Genomic DNA, 15782 nt, shown 5'->3' with positions numbered 1-15782 from the left:
GAAATAACGGGCAGCCTACCCTGTAGACATACGCATTTGAAATCAACTGAGAAGGATGATAGACAACTTGGGGGTGGTGGGCTCGGGTTTCTCAGAGGTATTAGGCTCAGGGCTTCTTGGGGGTGGTGGGCTCGGGCTTTTTAGGGGTGGTGGGCTCGGGCTTCTTGGGGGTGGTGGGCTCGGGCTTTTTGGGGGTGGTTGTAGGTTCCTTGGTGGTGGTGGTGGGAGAAGGCGTTTGAGGAGTGGTGGGTGTAAGAGATGTGGTTGTAGTTTCAGCTTCGGTTGTAGTTTTAACAGAAACTGATGTGGCTTCCAAATCTTTAGATGTTTTTTCTGCACTTCGCGTCTCTTTACCTGAAGTCGTCTTCTCTGATGTACTAGCTGAAGTCTCTTTTGTTGTTTTAGAAGTCTCTTTAGTTTCAACCGTTTTCTCCTTACTTGCTGTTGAAGATGTGTCTTTGGATGTTTCAGGTTTCGGTGACGGGCTGGGTTTAGGACTTACTGTTGTCACTGTTGTAACCTTGGAAGTTGTGGTAACTTTAGTGCTTTGAGTGGTGGGCGTGTCAGGAGTTGGGGTGGGCTTGGAATCACCTTCGTCCAATCCACTTCCAGCTTCATCTACCACTGGTGGTTCCGGGGCAGGTTTCTTCTTAGGATTTTCTTTCTTGTTATCTTTTACTAGAGAAAAAAATATACATCTTTTATTCTTGAATAGTTTGTCTTTAGTAATTATGTAAAGCTCCCATTCTTATCACTGACTGTGTGACTCTGGGCAGGTTGCTAACCTCTAATATGTCTATTAATTTATTGTAAAATGTTAAATACTCAACCTGTCTTAGTGGGCTGTTTTAGGGAATGAATGAGATAAGGGGTAAAATGCAAAGTAAAACTACAATAGAGACACGTGGCGAATTTGAAATTACCCATACGATCAATAACACTAATTCATCTCTTTACATTAAAGCCTTTGGCCTTCCCTTTCTCTGCTCCTCCTCTTCCGCATTGCTCAGTGCCCCTTTCTCCAGGAAACCTAGTTCCAACATCTTGTAGATTCACTGCATCTGTTAGCTGAGAGGCCTCTACAGCTACATCCAAGGATGCTCCAGTCACCCCCCTGGCCCCTGCTGAGTCATTTCCATACCCAGGGCTGTTAGCTCTTCTCATTCTTCTGCCCAGTCCCATGGGTATAGAAAGGAAATTAGGATGCTATGGCAGCTAAAAGACCCTATTTAACAGAATTTGCCATAGCAGCTACCCCACAGGTGAACTACAGAGCCCCAGGGGCACATCATGAGATGAGTTCATTCAGCAAACATGTATTGCACTTCCATCGGGTGCAGGAATCTCTGGATGACGCAAAGATTAAATATCTGGCTATTCATTTAGAGAGAAGGCTTCAGGGGAAATCACAACCACCCAGGAAATAGTTCCTTAGAACTCCAGTATCCAAAATCCAGTACTTCCTGGGGAAAGAGAATATCGTTTAGAATTTCAGGAAATAAAAAGCAGAACAAAGGGAACCTCTTTTCAGGAGGGAAGAGCCTACTCTGTAGTACATTTTCTACTACAGAAAAATCAGCCAGATATGACATCTAATTTATTATGAAAACGGTAAAGAGGATTTGTAAACGAGAATAGTACTGAGTTTCCCAGAGAGATGTATGAGAATTTAATAAATTAGCATTTTAAAGCAGTATATAAGTATTTGTTAAGTAAAATAAATCTGGAGAAGGAAAAATGAAAACACGAAAAGAAGAAAAACGATGTCGGGAACTGGAATAGAAAACCACAATCATCTTTGGCGCCATCCTGTGGTTTCAGTTTCTAGAGCATCTTACCCTTTGCTTTAGTTGGTTTCTTAGCTGCTTGGCACTAATTTCCTAAAGGAAGTTTGCATTGGTATTTTCTAAAATAGCTTTTATAGAGTTCTACACCTCCCTCCCCAAATATTAAAATACCTTCAAATCACTCTATCAACACGCATTACTTTAGATAATTATTGTTATGGCATTGATATAGTCTTTGATCTTTATCAATGCTCAAACCTTTGGGTTTCTTCTTTAATTCTTTATTAGCAGCTGAATTTTTGGAAGACTTGATTTTCCGAATACTTGAAGAGGAAGAAGAAGAAGAGGAAGAAGACTCTTGATTTTCAGAAACAGAATGTTCTATAAATCAAATAAAAAAGTGATCACACCAATTGTGATTTAAAGCAAGAAAGAACTGCCAGTCCAAATACAACAAGAAATGCTATTTACTAATCAATAAATGTCTGTGTTCTGATTTTATTTAACGGTAGCATAATCAACTGCCCTTCTAATTTGTCAGTTAAAAGCAAGATACCGGAGCTTATGACAGATAATAGCAACATAACTATTAACTTTCTCAGAACTCACTGAATGTAATCTGAAAAAAAAATCATGGTCTTGCTTTTTTAACATTAAGACTTGTTTCCTCTGATTATTTTAACTTAAACCCATACTGGGTTCAGTAAATAAGGAAAATAAATATCTGAGGGTTTATACTTTGGCTTAAACTTTGACTTAAGTAAACAAAAAGCATAATGAGCCTTTAACGACTCATAAGATTATCCTGTTCTATGAGGAGTCAGCTATAGGTTATTTCATCTCAGAAACCTCCTTCTGTCATCTTCCTACCTTCTGTTATTTCCTCTGATTCTATAACTTTCTTAGTCGTCTTCTTGTCTGTTGGTTTGGGTGAACGTTTGGTTGTTGATTTGATGGGTTGACGTGCTCCTGCAGGCGGAGGTGCAGCCTTTGAAGATGGTGGTGGTGTGGGGCTATGCACTGAGGCCAAGCAAGACAGGTCGGTTAACATCTGTTTGTACTCATCAGCAACTCTAACTGTGAAAGCCATGGATGCATCTGTCTTCAAGATTAGATGCTGGTTTGCCCGGCCGGCGTGCTCAGTGGTTGAGCGTCAACCCATGAACCAGGAGGTCATGGTTCCATTCCCAGTCAGGGCACTTGCCCAGGTTTCAGGCTCAGTTCCCAGTAGGGGGGGCGGGGGGGATGCAGGAAGCAGCCCACCAATGATTCTCATCATTGATGCTTCTATCCTCTCTCCCTCTCCCTTCCTTTCTCTGAAATCAATAAAAACATTTTTTTAAAAAGAAAAAAAGTAGATGCTGGTGAAAACCAGTGTAGGCAGGCTGTGGCCCATCACTACTCCAAACCAATTAATTCTGAGGATGTGTTGCTATAAAATATTGGTTCTCTTATGTTACGATAGGGAGCAAAGGCTCAGGGCTCAGGAAAATTCCAGTCCTGGTCCTGCAAGGCTCTCATCGAGACCTTAGGGAAAAGTGTGAATTCCTTTTGAACTTCATTTTCTTGTTTCAAACAGTTATTTATTCTAGATGATTTCTGGAGGTATTTATCTAAAAAGTGCTTGGGTTTATAAACTCCATCCCTTGCGTCTGCCTTCTGTGGTAAAAATAATTATTGCATGTGGATGAGAAATAGAGTTAATTACATTTTTTGTTTCCATGTTCTTTTACAAGTAATGATGCCAATTTATCATGAAAGTTCTAAATGAATATTCACTTTTGTAAAACTTCCACAGTTTCCCATGATGCTTTTCTCAAAACTTGTTGCCCTTCCCCAAGTCAAACAGCTATTCATGGTTTGATGTGTTTCTTTTAAACTTTTGTCACCCCTCCTCCCACCTCTTCTCATGTCCAGAAGAGAGACATGTTTTGATCATTAGGAACCAGAGGAAGAGGAGAGGGACCTGTGGGAAAGTGGGAAGCGGAGAACAGTGGGGACGCTCTGGGGAGTGGAGGGTTGCCATCAACCCGCTGCTCTTACCAAGCATCTCAGAATTCTATGGCTGCAGTCTCCATGAACTGACCACCGCACCTCTCCCTTTCTCCCCCCTACAAAAGCGACAAGTACCTCAATTTGAGAAACTGTTCTGCCGCATACTAACTAGTGATCTTCAACACACACTTAACCTCTTGGCTTTTCTCACCCACGTTCATAGCTCGACTGCTGATTCCTCCAGTTCTTGAAATGTGATCACTGAGATTTACAGATGCCTACAAGCAGTATCCAGCAATCTTGAAACAACTGAGTGGCGAGTTAACAAGATAAATTGGTTGCTATTCTCTAAAAATGAAGTATAGTAGCTCTGGGTGTTCCTTCATTTTCCTCGTGTTTTCCACAAACCTCATGCAATCTGATCCACCCTGTAGTAGCCTAAGGCATTATCTTTATTAACAGGTTCTCTCAATGCTTCCTCACTCCCCACCTATCTCTGCCCAAGATGCATTCCTAGTGTTCTGACTCACAGCCAGCACTGTTCTCAGGGCGGTGAGTAAACATGTCCTGCCCACATGGGTCCTTCTGAAAGCTGCAGGGACTCTGCTCTGAGTTTTCCATTACAAGGGTGTCCTCTCCGTTATTCCTGGAATGCTTTCCAGTGAAAACACTGAACGGTGAAAAAAGGCCCCTCAGCTCAGCTGCCTGACAGCTTTCTGCCCTCTCCACTGCTGGAAAGGAGCGGGCGTGCAGCCTTGTCTAAATAAAATGATCGGGTTATGCAAGCAATGCACATCTACACTTGCTTCCACAAATTGTCTCGTTTTAACAAAAGGCTTTAAGAACAAACATTTGGTAACAGAAAGAAATCCATTGTTTAAGAATATTTTTAAATCTTGGGGTTTTTTTGGTAAAATTTAGATGGTTTTACTACACTCTCAGAGTACTCCTTCGGGACCCATAACCAGAGAAGATTTTAAGATGAGACTATCCCTTGTTATTGACTATCAGGCACAGGACTTGGAGAGAGAGGGACTGTCAAGATGGGAAGAGACATACAATGCACAGTTAAATTCTTGGTAGGTTTGCTTGTAAATTTAGTGCCTTAAACTAATTCACAAATGTTCTAGTTCAGAGAAGCAAAAAAGTGTTGATTCTCCCTTTAGATACACACTGAAGCCCTAACCGGTTTGGCTCAGTGGATAGAGCGTCGGCCTGCGGACTCAAGGGTCCCAGGTTCGATTCCGGTCAAGGGCATGTACCTTGGTTACAGGCACATACCCAGTAGGGAGTGTGGAGGAGGCAGCTGATCGATGTTTCTCGTCGATGTTTCTAACTCTCTATCCCTCTCCCTTCCTCTCTGTAAAAAGTCAATAAAATATATTTAAATACACACTGAAAAACACTACTTTGTAAAGCACAGATAGTTCAAAGGACAGCTGACCATTCAGGTGAGACAAGAAATCACCAAGGGAGTTGGTTACTGTTGATTTAACCTGAAACTGAACCACACCTGCAGAGAGAAGCATTTACACTGAGGCCCACCCTCTGTTACTCAACCTGCGTTCCTGGAGCCTGGCTGAGCCAGGGAGTGCTGTTGGGAGAGGCGGCCGCCCCTCAATTCATCTTGTTGAAACAAAATTAGAATGAAATAACTTAAATGTTAGTGAAATCAACACCTCAGAGGGTCGTACTGCGTGTCAGATGTTATCAGTGAGGCCAAGGTGTGTGCACAGCTCTGGCTGCACCCCGAAGCACCCCCTGGGACTGATGCTTACCTTCACAGAAATCGTCGTAATCGGGACAGCACTTGCCATACTTCTTACATTGGTTGTCACAGTCACACTCCCTCCCTCTTTCAAAGGACTCGGAGCAGCGGCCTTTACAGGAGAGCTCTACCCAGAGCAAAACAAAACATTGCGCATTAGGATTGTTGAGGACGACACAGCCACACCCAGGAAGGGGGAGCCCTTTCCCACCTTCTTTCTAGCCCACTAGAGCCCCAAAGAGCATTTCTAAGTCCTTTGCTTAGGAAAATGGATGGTTTCCCAAGTGGAGACAGCCCAAATCAAGAAAGAAATATGGGGACTTAGGGAAACATGTTTGCCCTTCGAGGTTCCAAGAGACACCCCAATGCTACCCAAGTCATTTCCATGTATGGACAATGGGAAATGTTTCAATAGTGAATGACCCTTCATGGGAAATCCCTCCATCTTTTTTCCTCCTCACATCACTCATTGTAATAGATTTCTGTTAATTTAATATTCAGATCCTACAACAATATATTCCAAATGGATCAATGTTTCAGCTCAGAATTAAAGGTCTCTGTTTATAATGCAGAGACCTTTATTATGACAAACTATTAACAAATTCTTGGTAGGTTTGCTTGTAAATTTAGTGCCTTAAAACTAAATTTTAGTAGAGGTGAAAGACATAGCCTAATCCATGGCATGGACTCTGTAAGGCAGGCTTATTTTAAAAACACACACACACACACAAAAAAAAAAACAAAAACCTTGGTTAGAGATCCAATGACTCCAACAAGGCCTATTTGAAATAATTACCTTAACACAACACAACACAACACATACATTGTACAACAATATACTTATGAGCTTCACATGCAAATTCTAAAAGCAAAGATAACTGAGACAATTTTAATTAAAATTTTTATAAATTAAATATGACATGTCTCTGTGTTAATAAAATGGCCAAAAATATATTCAAGAGAAATATTACCTACCATTCACTGAAAATTCAAACCTTTTGGGTTTTCATTGAAACTCATCATTAAACACTAATGCTTCATCATTAACGTGCCAGTTTTAGGTAATTTAGAAACATGTCAATATATTTTTAAAAAGTCAAGTAATAGACAAGATTTTAGGACCATAGATTCTTCTGGTGAAACTTCTGAAAGGCCTCCTGACTAAGCAATGACAACTCATTACTTTTTACTTCATGATTCCAGAGTCACAGTGTTAAGTCTCTATTGAAGACAAGACATTGTACTTGGCACTAATCAAAAACCTTGTGCAAGTGACAGATCAGGCCCCGCTTAAACTCCCCCAGTAGTGACGAGCTTTGACACCATCCTTAGGTACAGCACGCTGCGACATTTATGCAAGGGAAGGGAAAGACACTTGAGCAACAAGATGCGCAATAGTGTGAACAGAGCACAGCAAGGGACTCTCAAGAACAGCGATGCTTGACAGGGGAGATGCCAGCTCTTGGCACTTACCCACAGTGCAGAATTTCTTGAAATCAGGGCAGCACTCCATGTAGAGTTGACAGTTATAATCACAGTTGCAGGGGGTATCTCTAGAATACCCTTCCCCACATCTCCCTGCACAGCTTGATACATCTAAAATCATACAATATAGGTAAACACGGCCAAACCACTTACAGAGAGGGAGAGATCTCAGGAGGAGGATAGAGCCATTTGGGGAGAGAGAATTGTATCCGTTGGGCAAGGATGGGGATGATAATTAGCCATAGGTCCAGGTGATCTTTGCCTGATCTTTATCAGACCCTCTTTATTCTTTTCCTAGACCGAGAAGACAAATACTCTTTTGAAAATCAAAGTAGGAGCTTTGCACCTTTCCTGGGAGGGGGGTGGCAGCTACAGCTCTCCTGATGTTGCTAAGATGATGGCTTGTTGCCATCATTGGAGCCTCTCTGTGCTGGGTACTGAGTCATAATGTTATCTCGAACGCTTTTGAAAATGTTGCCAAGAGACTCTGAGTAGCTTCTCTTTAGAGATAAGGAAGCTGAAAGATTGAAATTTTAATAACTTGCTTCAGGGCACCCAAGCTAGTGAATAGATCCAGCATATGCGTATTATAGGTCAATGAATACCTGTTAATTATTCATACTGACCTCTTTCACTCTCAGAAGTGTCCTGATTTGGCCCTAAATTATATAGTTACTAGAGGCCTGGTGCATGAAATTCCTGCACGAGGAGGGGTGGGAGTCTGCACTCTCTCGCAACCTGGGACCCCTTGGGGGATGTCCAACTGCTGGACATCCCTCTCGCAATCTGGGACCCCTGGCTCCTAACCACTCGCCTGCCTGCCTGACTGCCCCTAACCACTCTGCCTGCCTGCCTCATTGCCCCTAACTATTCACCTGCCTGCCTGATCGTCCCTAACCCCTCTGCCTTCCTGCCTGATCGCCCCTATGTGCCTCTGCCTCAGTCCCCACTGCTGTGGCTTCATCAAGAAGGACTCCTGGAATGACATCCAGAAGGTCGTTTGGATGTCTGGTCTAATTAGCATATTATGCTTTGATTATTATAGATCTTAAGTCAACAGCCCATTTAGAATTTGAATTCTAATATATCTGATTGTAAAACCCAAACTTTCCCAATAATCACAGTGCCTCTTGTTCTTGATGAGCTTAAAGAAAGCTGGTTATACCTGCACAAACTCTCCTAGGTGTCTTTTCCCTTTTATTGGTGGGGGGAACTGGGTTCTTTAAGTGTCAGGGAAGTCAGATGTTTACAACCACTGCTAAAATGACTGCAAAATGAATAACTATTGAAATAAGACCTGGACATGAATGTAAAGGTCATGAACAGAATATTTCTGGGTAAAACAAAAACCAAAAAAAAACAAAAGCATAATTATCCTCCAATATAGTTTCAAAATCATTTGGAAAACACCTTGAAATCCTCCCTGAAGAGATAACCATGGAAAAGCAACCATTAAGTCTGTCTCTGGAATATAAATTGGCAGGTGCAATGTCCTAAATCCATAGAAGGACTTTCAAAACACACTGGGAAAAAAATCTCAAAATGATGAGTCCAGGAGAGTGAAGGTCTTAATATGCAAATTAAACAGTAAATATTAGGAAAACTTTCAGAAGTGTTTGCATACATATACACACAATACACACAGATGCATATATAGTGTATGTATATAAATACATATATTATATATAAAGGAAAAAGGGAATGGGGAGAGGTTGAGAAGGCAAGAAAAGCAGATGCAACATCAAAATGTTATTTACCGTTAGCAGATTTCTGAAATAGGAAATCAAATGTCTTTACAGGAAAAGTTTATTTTCATAGATTAAATGTCTGTACTTCTCTTGCTATTCATTTTAATAGCTAATTTTAAATTCATTTACTTAAGGAGAGTAAACCGTTTTAGTGAACAACTGACTATCACAGAGGAAAGGTGGGTTAGAGCACCGGGGTCTGGAGATACCAGAGCCGTCATCATTCCTTTTGAAATGTTTATATTTGCTTTCATGCATTTTCCATCTTTTCTTATCTCAGCGATTCTGAAACTATGCCCATAGCAGGCAGTTACCTTCCTTGCTCAGGTTCATGAGAATTTTAATTATTTCACTGGAAATGTCTATTTCAAAAATGTAATTTCACCATAACAATCATGCACCTAATATCAAATGACATTCACATCTGTGTAATTCCATATCTGGATGAACAGTCCTTATATAAGAAAGAGAGCATTTTCAAGACTAATAAAATGCCATTTCAAATATTGCAGATGTCCACTGAAGTGCTTTATCAATACTTTATTTGATGTAAGAGATTACATTTCATTATAAACATTTAGATAAAAATTATATGCTATTTCAATACTGGTCTTATCAGTTAATCAAATAATATTGTAGCACCCCAGCAACATCTATATATGTATTTTTTAACTTTTGGGATAACCCTGGGCATAATGAATACAAAAATTATTCTATAGAAAAGCTCAAAACTTCTTGAAAGATTCTGTAACATGGGAGACAAGAGAATTCCAAAATGCTCATAAAAGGTACTTTTTTACATAATAAGGTTGTACTCTGCATGAAACTTAAACAAATATACATTTTTAGACGTCTATTTCTTTTGTTGGCCTAAGAGTCAGAACTGAATGATTAGCAATAGTTGTGAAATAAAACAGTTTTGGATGGTTAAGGTACCTTGAGAAGAAACTTGCTGAATCAAGAAAACAGAAAGTAGCAGCAACAAGTGAATGGGAAGTATCTTCCACTCCATGGCCATCGCTGACAAGAAAACAAAAGTATCAGAAAACTCCTCTTTAATCTCACCACGAGCTTATGCCTGTGCTGCATTCATGTTTCGGTAACTTTTAAAATGCAATTTAAGGATAAAACCACCCCATTCTCGAAGCAAGACTTTTAGTCAGCTTTCATTCTATAGTAATTATTTGATGATTAGATTTAATCTTATGCAGAAGAAATCAAGTCACCATCTCAGTCATGTCATTGAACATTTTAATTCTTTAGAATTCCAATAGAATACAAACTTATCTTAAAATTCTATTAACATTAAAACAGGTACTTACAGTGCGAGGTTTAAATTCTATCTTAAGGAACAAAATAACCAGCCTCAGTAAAATTGAATTTGATAAACATAGGAGTTACCATTCCAACTTCCCCTTCACTCTCAATATCAATTTACAAGCTTCCAACAGGTGGATTGCAGAAATGTGATCTTTTCCCAAACTGTCCAACTACTATCCTTACAAAGCTATTTCAAAAACCTTTAATAAAGTTTATCCCTATTGAATTGAAAAAATTTAATTCCACGAAGCAAGTTGACTTTGACACTTACCGGTAAGAGGATAGATGAACTTCTCCAGTGTCCTGGAAGTCATATATATATCAGTGCAGATATACTGGGATGAACCCATTAGTCCAAAGGTTAGACAAAATCAACAGTGACAACCAATGAAATCAAACTTTCCTCATTTATTGGAAGAGGGCCCGGACGACTAGACTTAGGCAACATCTGGAAAACACTTCCATTAAGAGAAATGACTACTACAAAATAAATTTCGATTTATTGGCCCAAACACCTCTAATTTCTAAGTGAACAAATTGTTCTGAGATGGCAAAGCACCCTGGCTGGCTTTGACAAGTGTACTGAAACAGCAACTTTAAATGTCAAACGCTGGTATCATGTCTTCCTTTTTCTTCCAGTTAATCTAGCAAAGAGTGGTTCTGAAACTTACCTAGTGTTAGCCTGTGGGATGTATTTTCTGAACTTACACTATTAAATCAAACATACATTTTTGTTCTTGAGTATTTTTGTTTCCCCGAAGCTCAAAAAAATATGTCCTGCCCTGACTGGTTTGGCTCAGTGGATAGAACGTCGGCCTGCGGACTGAAGGGTCCCAGGTTCGATTCCGGTCAGGGGCATGTACTTTGGTTGTGGGCACATCCCCAGTGGGAGGTGTGCAGGAGGCAGCCTATCGATGTTTCTCTCTCATCGATGTTTCTAATTCTCTATTCCTCTCCCTTCCTCTCTGTAAAAAATCAATAAAATATATTTTTTTAAAAATATGTCCTGCTACTTACAACTGCATAATCCACAGTGTGGATTTTCTAGGTTCCTTTACCATGTAGAAACCTGCTTGAAATTTGTATCATTTCCTTAGTTTCTTTATTTGAGCCCAGCAGTGTTTGGAAAGGGTCTTTTTTAACCCATTTTGATAAGCAATGTTCCTGTTCAAAACCTATCTACCTGCATAAGGCCTTGCCTATGTCCCAGCACCTTTGCAAAACTTTCTCAGGTCCATCACAGATCAATCACATCCAGAATCATAGTCAACGCTACATTTTTTTAAAAAATATATTTTTATTGATTTCAGAGAGGAAGAGAGAGGGAGAGATAGAAACATCAACGATGAGAGAGAATCACTGATCGGCTGCCTCCTGCACGCCCCCCACTGGGGATCGAACCCACAGCCCTGGATATGTGCCCTCGACCGGAATCGAAACTGGGACCCTTTGGTCCACAGGCCGACGCTCCATCCACTGAGCCAAACCAGCCAGGGCTCAATGCTACATTTTATTGAACTTATCTGTTCATCTGCTTCCTTCCCACTACAACAGACTGCGATTTCCTCAAGGATAACCAATGTCTATGTCTTAATTCTGTTCCCAACATCTAGTCCAGCAATCCACCCAGGTTGTTGGCCACAGGCTCATTGAAACAAACTGTTGTAACCTGGGATTCCACCGTGTTAGGCATTTGTTAAGTGCTGTATTGAATCATTACAAAACGCCTTTAAGTGGAATATAATTATCCACATTTTACAAGTAAGATGAAGACCCACGAAAGAATAACCTGTGACCCACGAAGAACACCTAAGAGCAGGAGGCAGAGTGAAGCTTTGCACCCATGTCTTTTTTACGTTCCCCATGTTCCCCTGATATCCAGCAGCCATCACTTCAGTATTTAATCACAGTCCTCAATTCTACTCCTTCACGTACACATGTAGGTTTATGAGATCGCGACTTTCGTAAAGACAGAAGCTATGATATAAGCATCTCTTTTGTTCCCACAGTGCTTATTCTAGGCTAAATCATGTACAAACACAATGTAGAGACTGTCTGCCTACCTCTAAGTAATTGCTTTTCTCTGGAAACTACCTCCTCCTCTTTGGGGGCATTTCCCTCTTAGCCACTTCTCTATATGTGATCTTGTCACACCTACCACAGATGATAGGCTTAACCTACACTAAACGGGGCCGGCATGTTTCCCTGTCCTGAGGATCGGAAACAGTGATTTTGAGATTGCAAGACTGTCTAGGCCAGGGGTGGGCAAACTTTTTGACTCGAGGGCCACAATGGGTTCTTAAACTGGACCGGAGGGCTGGAACAAAAGCATGGATGGAGTGTTTGTGTGAACTAATATAAATTCAAAGTAAACATCATTACATAAAAGGGTACGGTCTTTTTTTTTTTTTTTTTTTTTTTTTTTTTTTTTTTTAGTTTTATTCATTTCAAACGGGCCGGATCCGGCCTGCAGGCCGTAGTTTGCCCACGGCTGGTCTAGGTAGATGTTTCACATGCTCATTTCTGTCTAAGGTCTAAAGAAGTAAGAGCAAGGGCTTCAGAATACAGAGGAAAAAGAATGAGGCAGCCAGCAGAGAGAGGCAGAGCGGGTCCTGACAGCTTTCTAGGTCTTGGTTACTCTCTGTTCCTGAGATCCAGATGCCTTCTTGCTCTGCATCCTCATGTAGTCTCCCCCAACCCCCCCTCCCCCCCACACACACACATCTGCTTTGGGGTTGAAGCTGCTAAAGAGATGCTTTCTGTTACTTAATATCACTAATCAAAACATAGCAGATATTCAAAACACCCTACTGGATGGAATTAAGCCGAATTCTCTTCGTTCTTCATTTCCTAAGGTCAAGAGGGGCTAGAAGTTTTTTCAAGCCAGACCTACACACTGGAATACCAAGAAAGGAGGTATAGGTAGGCACACATAGACACACATCCTTAAAGCAAATATACATTGCTCTCTATTGCCTCTTAGAACTATCCATACTATCATTTTCCTCCTTTACACAGATGTATTATAATGATGGCAAATGACATTTTAAAATTGGTTGAAAATCTGTTCCAGTAATATGTATTCTCGAATTCAAGCTCTAAGCTGGGAAAACTGACAAACCACACACACACACACACACACACACACACACACACACGATTATGGTCAACCCACTAACACATTCTCATTGTCATCAAATATATTTTTCTCTGTATAATTAAGTATGAAAAAAAAAGAGAAACTATTAAATGTCAAGTTCCTAAGGCTTAGGTTATAAATACCTGCTTTGCATAATGCCATTGGCTTATCAGATTGTCTGGGTAAATAAAGTTTGCCCCTACAGCATGGAAGCATTTTAATTCCATCTACTTAATGTATCTTTATAAACTGTACTACATGCTTCATTCTGTGACTACTGGGCCATTTACCCTTGCTTGTCCATCACACAGCAATTGTTCTATTAGGTTTAGGTTCTCCCTTTGAAATTTATTTTCTTATTAAAAAGGTATTTTATTAATTTTCACTTATGTCTCATTTAATTGGGAAAAAATTATCACAGGATTGGTTTTTAATAAGGGGGAGATGGGGAGAGTAGAGATGGAAAGCACGTAAATAATATTAGATCCTCTCCTCCTCTTCTGGGCATAACTTTCATCCAGTTTTCCCTCATGAACCTCAGTTTCTGAACTTGGCAGCCCCCCAGTGCTGCCTTCAGAGAACACTCCGTGTGTTTCCGGGCATTTTCTCTGCAGTAAATTATCCCAGATGGTTGTGCCCTTCTGCTTGATGTGCTCCGTCGCCATCCCCCCTGTTAGCTGTCACTGTCCTATAGCCAGCGAGTCTGTACCTAGTGGCTTCTCTCCACCTTTCCACGTCTTTGATGTGTTTCATTTCCTTCCAGCAGCAGCCTAGGAAAAACTGAAGCACGCTGGGGGAACACCACAGAGGCAGGCCAGCTCTTTATGGCCTATTTGCTCACAATGCTCAGTTAGTGTTCTCCAGAAGTGGAAAATCTCCTCTCCTCTCCTTTGGAGCAGAGACCTGGATGTGGGGACCGGCTCTGTCTATTCCATTAGGCCCTTAGGGCATTTTCATGTAGGAGAAAGGATCCTGGCTTTTTTTTTCTGGATGTTGATCAAAAGTCAGACCATTAGATAAGAAAAGTAATATTGCATTTGCTTTGGGGGATTTGCATACTACACAACAATGCAAAAGAATGAACTATGAGTAATGAACCACTGGTTTTGGGAAGGAAGAAGTGAACTGTTTTTATTTGTAGACGACATGATTGTATATGTAGAAAATCTTGAAAAATCTAAATCAAGCTCCTATGATACAAGATCAATCACAAGATTTATCACACTGTAATGTATGAACTCAGAGGTGTTGTCTCTTTTGAGTGTTCATAAGAGTTCCTTCATTTGTTCATTCATGCAATTATTTTTAAAGAAATATTTTTATTGATTTCAGAGTGAAAGGGTGAGGGAGAGAGAGATAGAAACATCAATGATGAGAGAGAATTATTGATCGGCTGCCTCCTGTACACCCCCTACTGCGGAATGAGCCCACAACCCAGGCATGTGCCCTGACCAGGAATCAAACTGTGACCTCCTGGTTCATAGGTCAACGCTCAACCATCAAGCTAATGGTCAACCCATTAACACATTCTCATTGTCAAATGGTAAGAATTCCTTCTTTTTATAGCAGCGTAGTATTCCATATATGTATAACAATTTTAATTGCATAGTTTCTTTTTGTACGTGATTGCTAATCCTGTATCTGCTTGTTCACCTTACAAGTTTACAGTCCTTCTTCTAATGGCCACTTTGCCATCAGACCTCTGTTTTCTAGCTCTTATCAGTAAGCTTTGTGACCATTTCAGTCTCTATCCTTTGGATTCGAGATATCAAGGAAGCATACTATGTCACAACTCAGACAAAAATCATTACAAATTTATTTTCGAGGAGTCAACAACATGAGTAATTTCCACATTACTATTAAGAGAGTGAAAGTGAACTGGGGTGCTATAATAACTCAGTGTGACAAATCCTTGAGAATTGGGAAATTCAGAGAGTGGGAGCAAAGTTTGGGTGTGGTCAAAGGACCGCAGATAGGTGGGACAGGAGAGAAGTCTCCCAAGGGACGCCTTGAGGACATTTCGTTGAGTCATTCCAAAGCAGGAACACCAGGCCCTTTAAAGATATCGAGTGTAATGCAGGTTTGGCTTGCAACATCTCTTTCCCTGCAATGGTAGCTAATTTCTGTCAAGAGGATTGACAACCGATTCCCGTCAGCAGGATGTTTGCTTTGAACTGCCCCCTTAGGACTTTTATTAAGCTGGTTACAGAAAACCAGATCAGAAACTTAAAACTCAACATTTCCCCCTCTCCTGGTCCTTTCCCTGATGCCGTATGAAAGTAGACCTGGGAAGATCTTACCACTCTGGGGACCGATAGATGATGGTGGAATGAAGTAATTGGTAAATGTCACTGCTAACACCAGCCCTTCTGCTGCCTCTCGGACTGGAAGGGAGGACCTTGGTATTTACAAGCCCCTGCACATGTCAGTCAGACCTCATGGGTGAAGGGATGGAGAAGGGATATGAAACAAATGGTTATTTATCCTTTTATCTGTATCCTGCTCTTTGCACAAAGGAGCACTAACGGAAGCCAGATCTT

The 15782-nt window shown here is 40.7% G+C and overlaps 1 protein-coding gene across 1 annotated transcript in view; it reads right to left on the bottom strand.

Moving 5' to 3' along the window:
* The window catches only part of PRG4 (proteoglycan 4), a 15487-nt gene extending 5093 nt beyond the window's left edge, over positions 1-10394 (bottom strand). The window contains 7 exon segments of the mRNA XM_023754811.1: positions 114-678; positions 2046-2168; positions 2658-2807; positions 5561-5677; positions 7024-7146; positions 9720-9803; positions 10375-10394. Of these exon segments, the coding sequence (XP_023610579.1) occupies positions 114-678; positions 2046-2168; positions 2658-2807; positions 5561-5677; positions 7024-7146; positions 9720-9801 (1160 nt within the window). The 5' untranslated portion in view covers positions 9802-9803; positions 10375-10394.
* Positions 10395-15782: the final 5388 nt, after the last annotated feature.

This window comes from Myotis lucifugus, unplaced genomic scaffold, assembly GCF_000147115.1.
Source record: "Myotis lucifugus unplaced genomic scaffold, Myoluc2.0 scaffold_65, whole genome shotgun sequence".
Classification (NCBI taxonomy): domain Eukaryota; kingdom Metazoa; phylum Chordata; class Mammalia; order Chiroptera; family Vespertilionidae; genus Myotis; species Myotis lucifugus.
The sequence above is the reverse complement of the archived record's forward strand: the minus strand, read 5'-3'. Positions and strand labels throughout refer to the sequence as shown.